This window comes from Pyrgilauda ruficollis, unplaced genomic scaffold, assembly GCF_017590135.1.
Source record: "Pyrgilauda ruficollis isolate IOZ18807 unplaced genomic scaffold, ASM1759013v1 scaffold29, whole genome shotgun sequence".
NCBI classification, from domain to species: Eukaryota; Metazoa; Chordata; class Aves; order Passeriformes; family Passeridae; genus Pyrgilauda; species Pyrgilauda ruficollis.
The window spans coordinates 2,116,715-2,132,684 of record NW_024524266.1 but is presented as its reverse complement, the minus strand read 5'-3'; the positions used below and the strand labels follow the sequence as shown (position 1 = coordinate 2,132,684).

Here is a 15,970-nt window from a genome sequence, read left to right as displayed (position 1 = left end):
TAATTTAATTGCTTTTAGACTGGGGAAAATAAATTGAAGTGCACCTTAGAAAATGTCCAACTGCATCCCTTTCCAAGAACACCAGCACATCTGCTGATTAAGTCTTCAGGACTTGTATAGCTGGGAAAGTCAGATTCTCTTCCAAGAGGCAGGTCCCAGCAGATGCTGCAGTTTATGGATGGTTTGTAGAACCACAGGCACCTGGTTTGGCAGGTACCCAGTTTGCCCCCTGCTGAATCAGCAAGCGCTGTGCTGAAGGCAAAACTGGCTCATGTGGTTTAAGCTCAGCCCTTTCCTCTCAAGGAGTGAGGGTTCTGCACCACTTTGCTGTGCTGCAGCCTGCTTTCAGAGGGCTTGGTAGTACTCACACAGCTTTTTGCAACAGCACTGCCCACTATCACTTCAGCTGTGATAAAAATGTGCTGGTTAAATGGGGTGGCTTAAAAAGGAGAAGCGTGGAGTATTCTCTTCACAGAACAGGAAAGACTACTCCCTGCTCAGTACCGAGAGAGACAAAGAGTTATTTAGGGAGAAAACCATTGAGGAGGAGGCATTTTTTGCAGAAATGGCCATATGCTTCCAACTCCTACAACATTCAACAATAGAATATTTTGACAGCAGAGTGGCTGCTGCTGTAAATCTCCTAATTATGGAGCAAAAAGTGCCACCAACTCATGATGCATAACATGTTACTGGCATAAGCTCATGCAGCAGTTCAGAAGAGTGGAAATTTTTCTGATGGATTAACCTTTACACCAGAAGGTTCTATGCCAGATTCAGTATTAGATGTATTCTAGGCTCCTTTTGAACCTACAGGCAAAGTAAAAATCCCCAGGGAAAACAAAAAAAGGAAAAAAAAAAACCACAAAACAACATAAAGCCAGCTACACTTTGTATCATCTGCTCTAGCTGATTTGACAGCTGTGCTATCATTTGTATCTATCTCAGTCTGACAAAATTAATGTTTTAGTAACCTTGAGTGCTGAGCTCTGGCAGTGATGCTCACAGACACATGTTCTCAAAGGTTTGTGAAGCACCAGCTTTATCCACTGATGTGAGAGGCATGTTCATACTTGAGATAACTGCTGAGTTAGTCCTCCTGTGGGTGCAAAAGGTACTTATGCTCCCAGGCACACATTTTTAACCCCATCATTCTTCTTCTGCCCACCTGCTGGGGTAAATCATGCCATTATCTCTGCAAGGGGAATCCACACTGGTAAATCTGATATGGATTCACTAAAAAGGCACTTTATGTTTCATTGTGGGTACTATTTAAACCTCATCTCTTAGAAAAGTGGAAATACTAAAAAATGCTTCCTACACACATTCATGTAAAAGGGAATCCTTATAAGAACTACCACCCCTACTAGAGTGTTGCCAGACCTTCTGTGGTAATAGGAGTTTATTTTGAAACTTTGTCTCCTCTACTGTGGTATAAGAACATGATTGTAAACAAGAATTGTCAAAAATTAAACCAGTATTGTTTCCCATATTTAAGTGACAGATCATAGACTGAACATCAGTAGAGAGCAGAATAATTGTGGGGAATTTTTGTTGTAATTGTGGTGAAGGGTGAGGGCTGAAATGTGTGTAAACTGTCCACCTTTTCTGCTGTAGTGTAAATTGTCCACCTTTGTTGGTGTAGTGATGATGTTATTTGGACAAAGGTGTGGAGAGTTCTTTTGCTTATTTATGTGACATCTGTGAAGATTGCAAATTGTGTGATGAATGTGTATTTTAATGATTATGATAATTTAATGAAAGCAATAAAAGAAAATATCTTACATTCTCAGCATTATGTAATTAGAAATCAGATCCTGTAAGATAATCAGATACCTGATTCTTAGTGATTTCAGCTCTGTGAGGATACCCGAATACTTTTAAAAATACAGACTTCAAAAGGATCAAAAGAAATGGTTGTAAAGGCTACATTGCTGCATTTTTCAATAATCTGTTTTGCTATAGTTTGTGATTAATCTGTTTTGAATTATTACTCTTTGTGTTCCTTGAGATTTTTCCTTTCCTGAGTTAGCCGCTGCACAAGTGTCTCTCTTTCTCTCTGCTAATCATTATTTTTGGGAAGGTACATAAAATTTCCTTTTGCTTTGCAGTGTGCAAAGTAGTGCAGCTTAAGGGCTGTATACTTACTACTGTGTGTACTTGATTATTGCTTCAGTTTGAGAGATGTTGAATATCACCCATTCAGCTGCAGGGGGAAGGAATGAACATTGTGGCAGTTAAGGGCTGATCTATTCCCTTGTCAGCAAGAGGGGAATTTAGAGCAGTCAGAGCTGTCAGAGGTTTCCTCAAATCTGCCTCCTGAAGGGGGATCTCTGGTAGTGCAAGAATGGCAAAATTGGCAGTGGTATAAACCCAGTTTGAAATTTCAGCTGCCATGTGCGGCTGAAGTTGGGGTTGGGGGGAGTCTTAAGCAAAAGTTTAAGAATGAAATACAGAACATTCTGTCGCTGGTACTGCTCCCTCCAAAGGCTGAGAAAAATCTGCAATAAACCTCTGGTTAGAAATGTGAAACTGGACTTTAACTTCAAAAGTTTGATCATGCACCAGCCTTGTAAATACCTGATATGCTGTTTTTCTTCTGTACAGGTATCTAAGCCAGACTGGATCAGAAGAGACAATGTTAGCAGCCAACCCTCAAAACAGGGAGAAATTAACCATACTAAAACAAGCTCTAGGTGCTCTGGGATTCAATAGCCTGGTAAGTTACATAAGCTTATGTTATTTGTGGCTAAAATAATCATATTAGTTGAAAGCAGGCCATAAGTAACTCACACAGATAACCTTTTGTGAGTAAAAGAAGCACCTTTCTGTCCTTTTTTTTTTTCATTTTTTTCCCCTGTTAGTTAAGACATTGAAACAAATACAGCACTAGTTCACTTCAGGGAAATTACTGTAATCACTTTTAATTAGACACAGAACCAACAATGTGAATCTTTTTAGTTCTTAAAGATTCACAAAACAGCTTCAAGGTATAATACTCTGAACAATTAAATTACATAGATAAAAAGAAGCAATCAAATCCCATATGACACCTCATAAAAGCCATGGAAATTTTTTCCTCTTCCTTATTATCTCCCATCCTTTTTAATTTTATGAAACACACATATGCTAACAGCACCTGAAAAGAAGTAAATACCTATTTAGGAAAGAAAATTAGAGCCAGGTAACTTGAAAGAGCTGACTTAATTCCCCAAAAGCACCAAGACGATAGGCCTGCTGTTTGTCTTTAATACTATGAAACTAATGAAGGATATAATTTGGAAAATTAATCAAGAAGAGGTCCTAGAGGACAGAGGTGTGACAGAAATCAGAAGAAATAGAAGGATGAATATAAGAATTCATGTAAACTGTGCATCCCTTCAGGATACTCCAGTGCTTAACAAACTCCCCATATTTCTTACAAATGTGTATGCAACCTAGCACACTGCAGCTGGAACACCTCTGCAAGAGAAATACATAAGCACCAGTAGTTTTAGAAGGAGGTAAGAACTTACTCCTGTACAATATCATTAGAAAGAAGGGGACAAAAGTTAATGTAACTCTAAATTAAAACATCATCAAAAATGACAGACAGGCAGCAGTTCTAATAAAAAAGGATCAAGGGCTATCAGCAAAAATTTTGTGAACTGCTGAAGCTGTTATTTAGGTGGGAAGTTTAGACTTCTGTGGTGGTAGTGGTACACCATGGAGCTGTTTGGCATTCCCTAGTTAAGGCAGTAAAAAATGTCACCTTTCAATGTAATGAAGAGTAGGGTTTATTTTCATGAATGTTCATGAGGCCATGTACAAAACTGAACAGACATGGCTATATTTGACAATATTATTCTTACTCTTAGTGGCTCAAGCTCTGTACTAGTAGATTTCAATAACAAAAAGTGCAGACACTTCTGGATTTAACCCAGTGTTCACAGTTTGGTGGATCTGTGGATCTCTCTTGCTCTTTCATTAATGTTTCTGTTCTGTTGAGGAAGGGGTTCAACCCATAAGTAAATAACTGAATGCTAAATGGATCATGATTTATAAGCCTGCATTAACTGTCTGATAATGCTTCGTATACAGTATTCTTTTGAGTCTAGTACTTCATTTCACTCAGAATTCTTGAAAATACGTTACCTCTCAGAAAAGTGTCAACATCTTGAAAGCTGGTCTGTATTCAGGCAGCATTAGAATAATATTTAGGGGGCAAGAAATCTGCAAAACTCTCAAGTACTGCAGGCTGATCTCCCGTGTTAAATGTTAGAGGGCAATATGTAGATAAAACACATTCCTAAAATTTCTACCCATTAATTCTGAGATAGAGGGAGAGGTCTGTATGTATCATTCCTTGACTGCCTAGCCACATTTAATGACAGAATAGATAATCTTTTTGAAGTACATAAAAATTCCTTAGCAGCCATTAATGCTATCTTCCAAAGAAGTGTTTATTAAAACCAGCTACTGTTTTAAAGGTGGGGAAACATGCATCTTACACAATGATAAAGTGTTTGAGAATGTGGAATGTGAAATATACCTGAGGCCTTACCAAAATCACCAGAATCAAAAGCTATCCCAGCTCACAGTCATTCAGTGCTGCACAGCAATCCACCAACCAGTTCTGAAGGAGTTAACCTACAAGCAAGGAGTGTGCACTGCCAGTGTGCCATTTCATCTTGCCTGAGATACCATCCCAAGAAGCAGAGTATAGCACCCTAGTTTGAATGCTATATTAGCATAACTTCTTCTATTTTAAGAGTTATCTTGTTCAGACTTTCTCTGTATATATTGGATTTTTTGAATCTTCAGCTTTGGTACCCTGTAATGCTAAAATACACTGTTGCCCTATTGACACCTCTCTCATGCAGTAAGAGATTGACATTCTTGTCTTAAAGTGTAGCTCAGAGAAGCAAACTTGCTTAAACAGCACTGGAGGTGCTATAATCTATCCCAGAAAGACTTTAAGCTTTTCTAAAGTCCTTTGATGATTGGCATATTTATCAGGGAAATAACATGAAGAAATTATGAATAAAACTTAAAAAAAAAAAAGAGGATGTACTAGCTATGTATTTCATTAGCAGTGTATGTATAATCTTAGTCTGCAAATTCTGATAAGTGAAATTTCTCACTGTCACTTCTGCAGTTTCAGCAGAATCAGGCTCTAAGTATTATTTTAAAAAATATTTCAAGAATTATCAATTAATTTTTCTATAAATAATGCCATATAATGTTATAGTGGATATCAGGTTTCCTGTTTTACCATTTTAAGAAGCACCCTTGTTATATAACTGCTCTTAAATAAAGTAAAACTTCCAAAAATACACAATGATTTCCATATTTTAGGATTTAATATTTTAGGATTTGATATTCTACAGATCATATTTTTCCTTGAATTTAAAAATATTTTAAATATAATTAACCAACCAAAACAACCAAAGAAAGTTAGTTTTCTTCTGCTGTGATAAAAATGAGGACAGAAAAAATCTGCCCCTAAAGATAACTGCTTCACAATCTCAGACATCACAGAAGAGTATGCAATGTCAGAGGGACAGTGTGAGGGTAAGGAAAGTTGCTTTTGTTTCTTTTGGACCTTAATTACAGGACCTTAATTATTATTTTAATAGCAGGAACCTCTAGAGGTAGACACTGTGAATTCAGTTGGTTGAGGCAAAAAATGCCTTGCTCTTCCCAGATACAGAAATTGTCTCAATGGGAATTCTCTATGGACAAGATATGTTTTATTTCCTGCAGAAACCATGCATTCATTAAAGGTATTTCAGTATTTTTATCACGTTGGGAAAAACTATCTTAACCCAGTGGTAAATGTGACATGAAAACAAGGAAATAAAAAGTAATTTTGTTGGTTCATGTCCTAGCTAGGTTCCAGTTTGATTTCAAATTTTCTGTTAATAATTCAAATGCGAATGCTTTTCAACTTATCAAACGCTGATGATACAAACGATCAGAATTTATACTTTTATAAAGCATTGCCTTTCACTGGTGTGTCCAACAGATCTTTATCTTTAATTCTAAAAAAAAAAACTGTGCAGGAGGTGGAGAACCTGTTTGTGATTCTCTCAGCAATCCTGCATCTTGGAGACATTCGCTTTACGGCCCTGACAGATGCTGAGACAGCATTCGTGTCCGACCTGCAGCTACTGGAGCAAGGTCAGTAGGACACGACCTCGGAGCGGCGCCTGCCTGGTCCCACAGCAGGGAAGTTGCACTGTTCCACCAACAGTTGGAAACACAATTCCAGGGAGACAAAAAAAAAAAAAAAAAAGACTTCTGAAAATTCATAAGTTATGTGGGAAGACAATATCCAATTGACTTGGATGTTTTATAAATTACAGATTTTTAAGGGATGAAATAAAATGGCAGTATTGCAAATTAGCTAATTAAATGTCATATTTAATGCTATCGTTTGCCAAAAGAAATTGTACAGTGCACTTTGTGCAGTCTTGTTTTGAAATGCTTTTGCACTGCTTGTCAACAGCTGAGCAATTTGCCTTGAATTGAATTCCTCACATTCAAAATCTATGTCTGAAAAGGGACTCTTGTTTCTGTGCTTTGAAGTTTGCCCTCATGGTCACTAACAGATCTCCTGCAAGTGGCTTATGGATACAGAATGTCAATGAGTAGCATACCTTCACTCTAGTACCACAGAAAGTCTGCCAAACCCTGGGGAAAGTCCTGATCAGTCTTTGAAGAGGAAAGAAAGCTGTAATGTAATATACAGATACATTCATACTTCACAAAGTACTGATTATAGTAATCTAATTTTATGTGTTCATTAATTTTGATTACTCCTGTGACAGCACCCTTTTATTTCATGTTTGGAATCTTTCACAATTCACAAAGAAATGTACAGAAGAAAATCTGTTGTAAAAAATGAAATATGCAGTATTGCATAAATCAGTCTTTCTTTATATTCTCTTTTCCTTTCAGTGGCAGGGATGCTGCAGGTTTCACCAGATGAGCTTGCTTCAGCCTTAACAACTGATGTTCAGTATTTTAAAGGTAATTTTCTCCAAGCTTACACTCATAGATCAGACATCGTGGCATTTTGAGCTTTCTGATTTAAAAATTATAAAAGCTGTGAATTTTTTGTTTCTTATTTCTCATATGGTCCTGGAAATATTCCCTCTGAGGAATATGTAGGCTTATCTGCCATGCAGTAAATCAGATTGGACCACTAAATTAGAAATGCCTTTGTAATATGGAACAAAGCAGTTTCACACTGTGATGCTGATGGGCTCCTAACTTGACTAATGTTACAAAAGTGTGTAAAGATAACAGATTAGATATTAATATAAAATATTATTAAGAACTGTAATCAACAGGAGTGTCTTAGGGAAAAAATCTGAAAAAAATCTTTTCAGTAAAATATTAGTTCTGTGTAGTACTCACACATTTCTTTTGAACAAAGTATAAAGGCATGTATTTCCAAACTTAAAATCTTTTGAGTGTTGACAGTCTTCTCATCTTGCACTGGAGGCTTCAGAAAAAAAACTAACACCATGTAAATGTTTGGCAAAGGAGAAGTAACTGTAGCTAAATTTACTGTAACTAAAATTACTTAAGGCGAAGTTTACAGCACACTTTCATCTCCATTTTCTGCTTTTTCTCTTAGGAGACACAATTGTTCGGAGGCACACTATAGAGATTGCAGATTTTTACCGGGATCTCTTGGCAAAATCTCTATATGGTCGTTTATTTAGCTTTTTAGTCAACACTATCAACTGCTACCTTCAAAATCAAGATGAAAGTGACAGGTAGGAGTGCCGTTGGAAACTATTAGGTGTTCCATTATCTGTTCAAATTCAAAACTGTAAAAGAAACATGATTCTTTTAAATGGTGGAATTTAATGCACCCTGATAAAGTTTTAAAGAATTTTATAATAGCATGACAGTGATGCTTGGATCTTTAAAGCATTGGTTATTCCTTCTAGCTGTTTCTACTGTAAAATATTTGTTTATTTGTTTGTTTATATAGGGGGCCATGGTACCATGTGGTAATCTAGATTGGTGGTTACAATTAATAGCCTTTTAGGACTTGACAATACAGAATGAGCTAAGTCTTTCAACATGCAAAATGCCGCTTGTTACTTTTTTAATGCAGAACGTACTTGTTCTTTCTTCACAAAACAGTGACCTTAGCACAGGGTATTAAAACCAGAGTTTTATTTCAAAATACTTCAAATGAATGTTTAAATTTAACTAATTTAAATGTTCTAAGAATGTTCTCTAGGTTGCATCTTCTAAATTTGATGCTGTTGCTATCCAGCATGGCTTCTTGGAAAAATGAATTCTAATTAATGTACATCAGCAGAGCAGTCAAGAAACAAATTAAAGGAACAAAAAACCCGAAATCTCAGTGGAATCAAAGCAACAAACTAAGACAGTGGACCTAATGAGATGATCGTATGCATGTAACTTAACCAAAGTTCAACAGCTCATATGGTCAACTGAGCTTCCTTATGAACATGAAACACAAATGGCTTGGAATTATTGGTAAATGGTAATCCACTAGTGGCAGATGTGGAACTTTCATAAGTATGTTTTCTTTATATCATATCTCTATGGCTCTCTATGGCTAAAAGAGTCCTCTTTTAGAGTTTGAGGACTTCACAAGCTTATTTTTATTCCTATTCATAGACCAGTTAGTGAAAAATCTCTTCTCTTCTATGGGTGTAGCTAGGAGAAAAAGGTACCATGCCTGAGTAACAGCTTTCTGCACCTAAAATCTGTCTGTCATTATACATACACCACCAGTGTCTCACTTCCTGCTGAAGGCAAACAGAAGTAACATGGAATGATTTTACTTGTCTGTTTGTAACACTAAGATAGGGCAATTTTCCAGTCCATAGCCTAATCTTACATACTCTCTATATAATAAGGAAGGGCAGTAACATGAGGTCACAATTCTTCCTTATTCATTCCTGGGATTTATGGAACAGAGGCTTAACTCAGGGCATGTCTGCAACAATTCAGCTTAGGCATTTCTAATTACAGTGAGTTTTTTTGTAGTGATTGTTGAGAAAGAAATTTAGAATCGATATATTAAAAATATTAAAATTATTTGAAATCATTTTTCAGTGTGTAATTTTACAATGTGATATCTTACATTCTTTCAGAATAGGGTGTTGTGTACTTCTGTTGTTAATGTAAACTTATAATTTTTAGATATCATGGGATCTTCAAATAATGAAAGCCCAAATTATTTGTATATTGTCTACCTTGTATTCTCCGTTTAGTGCAATCCCTAGGTAAAAGAGGTGACCTCTATCTTGTGAAAATATTTCTCAATGAAACTATTTCTACCTTTGAGGTTACTTGAAGACTGTGTGAGGTTGTAAGTCCCAGCTAAAACAGGACAGCTGTCTGATGTATCAGAAATGAGGAATTTGCAATAGTCTCCTGTGGCCACATATTAGACCCCTTGAAAAGGGACAGTTCTTCATTTAGGCTGGTTATAGAAAGCTAACCAGCTCAGGATTAATTGGCAGTACTGACAAGATATACTACATTTTATCAGGCCAAAACCAGCTTCATTCCCTTTCTAAACCTGAAGCTAAGTAGCTTATTTTAAGTGGAAATAAGGTTGATCCTTATATCATCCTTCACTGATATTCAGCCTCAGTTGAAGTAGCCCACATACAGCTTTTTTTTTTTTTTTTTTTTTTTGGTGCAACCTAATAATATTGTTTAAACTGGAGGAGTAAATCAAGGCATAGAATAGTTTAGATGCAAGTTGGATTACTGTAATGAATTTGTGATTAGTGGGTCAGATTTACTTCAAATACATCTGAGCAACTATCTGTTAGCAGAGTTATGTCTCCAGTTTGGTGCAGTTTTAATAAACCTCTGCTGAAAGATCCACCAAAAACATTAATTTATGTGACTACATAAGTCTGATACATTCCAGGCCACACTTTGTTCCCCAGTTGGAAACTGACAGAATTACTACTTATCAGATGGGATGAAGCCTTCGTCAGAAACCTGGAATAAGGTTTCTAACTCAGTTCTCCTGTTCTGTTGTGCAGCAGCTTAGCTGTACTTCCATCACACTAGTGAGAGTTTATGAAGCAATAAAATTAGATTTCTTGGCTTAGTAACTCCAAAAGAAACATTTTTTCTTGGTTATTCATGTTTAACTTTTATGGTGGAAATACTTGATTTTGGTCTTTAATATTGATTTATATTTTCTAAGAAAAACCCTGTGACAGGTTTTAGGCAAAATAGAAGGAATGATTATCATTAGATCTAAGCAAAGGGGAGATGATTCTGTGAAAATCTTCAAAGACTAAACTCTAAAGGTATGAAGTACAGAAAATAAAAAGTGTTGCCAGAATCCAGCAAATTAATTACTTTGAAATACTATTCAGTAGGTATAACACAAGAATTTTAATGATGGTGTTAAGTAAGATAATGCACTTTTAGAAATGTTGTTCTCTTCCTTAAAACGTATAATTTTGCCTAGTTTTAACTAAATCATAATCCTACATGCTAGTTTAGACTGGTTGCAAGATCTGAAATTTGTTTACTTTATTCTGATAGAATTTTTAAAAATCAACTGTGGAGAAATTATTTTGCCATAATTGGCTCACAGAGTGGGATTAGAAGAAAGCTAATAACATTTCTCAGGTGCTTATAATTATTTTTTTAATTATTGATATTTATTTTCACTCATATATATAATGATTTCCCATTCTACTGATATTATTATTATCAAAATAGTCTAGGTTAATTTCTTTCTAAGACTCTTAACTCTTCAAAGTTTACTCAGATAAGTATCCTGATTTTCAGTTTTGTAGATTCATGGTTGCCTTAATGTGGCATTTCAATGTAATTGATTGTCCATTGGCAAAGTTGAATCTGGTGATCCAAATGAGTAATGAAATGATTTAAAGTAATATTTTAACAATTCCGACTCATCCTGTAAGAGGGCTTTTTCTTTATGGAGATTTAAGAATGTCTGTGAATATTGTTTATCATTTCTCATGGAAAACAAGCTAATTAGCTATATGTCTCTGAGAAAATCTTGATACTGTGTTCCTTGCCTGCTAGTAAGTTTAAGGCATGTTTTTTATCAGCTAGTTAGAAAAGATTTTCTCTATTTGTAGATAAAATCTGATAAAAAGCTGATAAATATTTTGTAGATAAAGTCTGGCTGAACAGCAGATCCCAGAGGGCCTGGGTCTGGCTGGAGACCTCTCACTTGCAGTCACCCTCAGGGCCCATTACTGGGCCCAGTACTGTTTAACTTGTTCATACATGACCTGGATGATGGGATAGATGCCTCCTCAGCAAGGTCAGTGACAACATAAAGCTGTGAGGATGGCCAATACCCCAGAGTGTGCAGCCCTTCAGAAGGACCATGACAGGGAAGAGATGGGCAGGGAAGAACTGCCTGAAATTCAGCAAAGGCAGGGTCCTGCACCTGGGGAAGAACAACCCTCTGTGCCAGGACAGGCTGGGGGCTGACCTGCTGGAAGGCAGCTCTGTGGAGAAGGACCTGGATGTCCTGGTGGACAACAAGCTGTCCATGAGCCAGCAGTGTCCTTGTGGCCAGGTGGGCTGATGGTGTCCTGGGGTGCAGTAGGAAGAGCATTGCCAGCAGGTCGAGGGAGGTGATCCTGCCCCTCTGCTCAGTCCTGGTGGGGATACATCAGGAGTGCTCTGGTTCCTCAGAAGAAGAGAGAGATGGAGCACCTGGAACAGGTCCAGTGGAGGGCTGCAGAGATGAGTCACAGACTGAAACATCTCTCTTATGAGGAAAGGCTGAGAGAGTTGGGCCTGTTTGGTCTTGGGAGGAGACGGCTGAGAGGGGAACCTCATCTCAGTCTATAAAATCTAAAGGGAGGCTGTCAAGAGGCTGGAGCCAGGCTCTGCTCAGTGGTGCTGAGCAATATTGCAAGAGGCAATGGGCAGAGCCTAATGCACAGGAAGTTCTACCTGACCATGAGGAACAACATTTTTACTGTGTGGGTGACCATGCACTGCAACAGGCTGCCCAGAGAGACTGTGGAATCTCCTTCACTGGAGATATTCAAAAGCCACCTGAATGCAGTTCTGTGCCATGTGCTCTGGATGACCCTGCTTGAGCAGGAAGCTGGCCAGATGGCCCACTGTGGTCACTTACAACCTGACCCATTCTGAGATTCTTATGTGACAGCATTACAGACAAACAAAGAAAGCTGGCATTCAGTCATGCTTTCTGTCTGTTCCACCAGGTCAGCCATAGATTTATGTTGCACACAGGGCATCCAGATTATTTCTAAAGAGGTAGTTTCTGAAAGCTTTTATATTCTGATTGTATACTCATACCCATCAAACTTCAAAAAGTGCCAAAAAGTAGCAGTAGGAACACATATTTGGGCAAAGGAAGGACCTCAGATGTCTCATTTACAAAGTTCTTAGTATATTGTCTGATTTATAGAACACAATACTCTGGAATAGAAATCTTCCTAACTTCAGAAAAAAAAATCAGAAAATAAACCCTAAAACTCAGTAGAATGGTGCTGGGAGTGCAGGAAGGAGGGAAAGGAACTTCCTGTTCAGAACCTGAACCCACAGCATAATGAGAATTGTTTCTATATTAGGAGGTAGAGAAGTCTTTAAAACAGACAAACTACAAAACACCTAATATAATTTGGTGCATAATATCATAATTTGAAATCTGCTTAATTCTGGATAATTTCCAGTGTTTCATTTCACTAGATAATGCCATTTTTTAAAGCACAGAACAAATTTCACTTGAAAGAGCTATAGATCTTGAGTCCACTGGCAAATATATTTCTTCTTTCCTGCCATAACTGTCAAGCCACCCAAAAAAATGTCTGTCAGATATGGAGCCAGTGTTTCCTTCCGTTGTGTCCAGCCACTATCTCTATATGCACCACTCACACCTGGGTAAGTTAATATTGAAAGAAAAATTACAGTTGTTGAGCAAGATACCTGAGACATGGTAATGACACCAAATCTCAGCAAAAATTTCAGACTATTGAAAAATCTCCCTCAAACATTTCAGAAACTAATTTTGTTTGATAATTGTTTGAGATGAAGAACATATCCAGCTGGAAGTATTCAGCCTATTCCCTTCAAGAACTGTGTTTGTGACAACAGGTATAATCTGTTCCCTTGGGAAAACTGAGGGCTTTTTAATTAGGATTCTGAAGGACCTCATTTGAAGACTAGGCCATATACTTCATCTAATCAGAGAAATATTTCCTCATTAATCAGTATCACTTCCAGTATATCCAGATCAGACATAAGCCTTCCTCATTACTGGCAGCAGTTGGAGGAAGAGCAAGAACTGTTGTGTCTTGAGCAGATGAAAAGATCACCCTCCCGCAACAGATTCATCTCACTGCTCTATGCTGGCAGATTGCAAAAGACAACAAAAGGAATGAACCCTATGGATTTTAGAGCTAGAACCATCTGCAATGAAATAAAAGTGAACAAATAACATTCTATAAGTTTGTCTGAAGCACTGGATCAGATGTACTGTAAAGGGAGTTTTGTTCACCTTGCCAGGAATGGCGAATGGTTTGAGAGCATCTCTTGATGAATGGCAAGATGTCTGCCAAGATGGTAGATTATCAGACAGGATGTCTTCTGTATGTATATTGTTTTTAGGAGTTGCCGGGAATTTTTGTGTAGTTTCTTTATTATATAATTGTTAAGTGTACAAGATTAAAAAGGTATTTCTAGTCTATAAGGATATCTTTACAGAGATGTTCTGAGGAAAAAAGGCAATGCTGGAGACATTGTAAAATATTGTAAGCTGAAATGCTGTTTTGTGTATCAGAAAACCAAAATGACCTATAGTGAACATCCATGGTTTTTTTTAAAGCATTTACACCTCTGTGCTGATATAAGAGATAAAAAAGTTCTTCAAGCATCAGCAAATTCTTTTTTTCTACTTTATATTCTTGGAAATATTTTCAAACTTGAAATCAAAGTCTCAGTCCCCATTAAAGCCACAGTTCTTTTAGTTATACATAGTAAATATTAAATATCTGAAATACAGTGAAGAAATATGTCAGTGATGATTAATAACCAGAAAATAAGAAAATAAGGAAATCATTCAGAACAAAAAGTGCCTTTTTCTAATATTTACTTTCTTAGACCCTGGTGGCATGTCCTTTCATTTGTTAACATGGAATCATTCATGCTTTATTTTGCCTTGGGAATCTCTGCTATGATTATTTAAGGAAACTAATTTTGCTGGAATTAGTATGATTGACAGCTAGCCAGTAGAAAGATATATGGACCCTCCTTCTGGCAAGAAAAGTGATATGAAAAAGAGGAAGAAAAGAAGAAAGATTAAAAGAACAAAGTAATTTGCAACCACATATAAAGCAACACTTTTAATTTGGATGTTGTATTGTCAGTTGTTATTTAGCTTCCAAAATCTGGGCAATAATTTAATACAGAAAATTACTATCATGGTTGAAGAGATTTTGCACATAAATAGCACAATGTAATAGTAAAATGTCACTGTTTTAGAGGATACAGAGCCTAGTGCTGTTATATTTGCCCCGTAGGCAAGCTATTAATTATGTAAAACCTCCAGCTCTTCTAATGCAGTGTGTGCATCTCCTAATAATATTAGACCAAAATTATCAAGAGTTCATAAAAACACTGAGACTACATGTTTTTCTGTAACAAATGCATCTCCAGTATATTTGCAAGCCAGTATATTTGTCACAAATATCACTGTTTTGATAAGGAATGCACTAAGGCTTTTACCCAGAGTTTTGGAAGCTAGGATCAGGTTTCTGTTTTGCCTGGCTTTTAATAATTCATTAAGTCAGTTTGTATTGGTCTTTTCCTAATGCAAATGATTACATATTCCTTAAGGGAAAGTAGGAGAGACTCATTTGACAAAATAGCAGTCACAGACTCAACAGGGATGTAAACAATCCAGCCTCAAATTATTAAATGAATCAGTCAGAGAAGTGATAAGCTGTTTTGTCTGTATTAAGTAGTTCTCAAAAATTGTGAAATATAATGCAATATTTCAGCTGTTGTACAATGCTACACAGCAGTTCATGTTTTGCCTTCCTATAAGGAAGGTTGCATACAAATTTACATACAAATGAAAAAAAAATAAAAGAAAAGAAAAAAAAGAGTGAAAACCTATAAAGCACTCTGAAATTTCAAGCTTCTCTTTTCTTCCCCAAAACAAACTTAAATAACAATTATTCTGGATTTTCAATATTAATTTCTCTGAGGTAGTTTGCTCTTAAAAATTCAATTTTTCTTTCTGTAAATGGACAGATTTTGTTGAAAACTTGTTCTGACAAGGAATGTATGCCTCCCATCTCTAATCAGGAGCAGTTGTGATTGAGACTTACATTTTAAAATCCAATTTAAATTGCATTCGTTGCTAAAGATAGATGTAGAGAAACAGCTTTATGCTTTTTCTTGTAGAAATTCCCTTGGAGGCTAATCGACCTCCCGATAACCTCCCTGCCCAACAAAGCCATTCTGGACTAGATTCATTATGTAACAATCCATGTCTGACATTTATGCACACAGCAAGTCCTGTGACAATCAGTAGTGCATTGAAGTAGCGTGCTTTTGAAATGAAGACAAACTTCTTGGGCATGATTTCTGATAAAGGCTCTTCTTGCCCCTGAGGATTGTCTTTCCCAGCTTCTTTTATGGTATGCATTTTTTTCAAATGATTTTATTTTGTTTGTTTGCTGTACAGGAGTTTATTTTGAGGGCTGGATCCTCGTCTAATGGCATGGTAGGGGGTTACAATGACTGCAATAGAACTATATTCATGTTCTTCAACAGTGTTCTTCTCCTTTTTCTCCTTTACATCTATAGCCTGATATGCACAGAGCTTTAGACATAGAGGAAACTTGGAATATGGAGAAATAAAATATGGAAGAATCTCAGAACAAGCACTCTGCAATATTATTGCAAATTAGGCGGCAGAATATCCCAAAATATTCAT

At 36.7% G+C, this 15,970-nt stretch overlaps 1 protein-coding gene across 1 annotated transcript in view; it reads left to right on the top strand.

Annotated features, from left to right (window-relative positions):
• The window catches only part of MYO16 (myosin XVI), a 275,699-nt gene that overhangs the window by 156,905 nt on the left and 102,824 nt on the right, over positions 1-15,970 (top strand). Inside the window, exons 17-20 of the mRNA XM_041472384.1 lie at positions 2,608-2,719; positions 6,045-6,162; positions 6,943-7,014; positions 7,628-7,769. Coding sequence (XP_041328318.1) covers positions 2,608-2,719; positions 6,045-6,162; positions 6,943-7,014; positions 7,628-7,769 — 444 coding nt within the window. The remainder of the gene's footprint in view (positions 1-2,607; positions 2,720-6,044; positions 6,163-6,942; positions 7,015-7,627; positions 7,770-15,970) is intronic.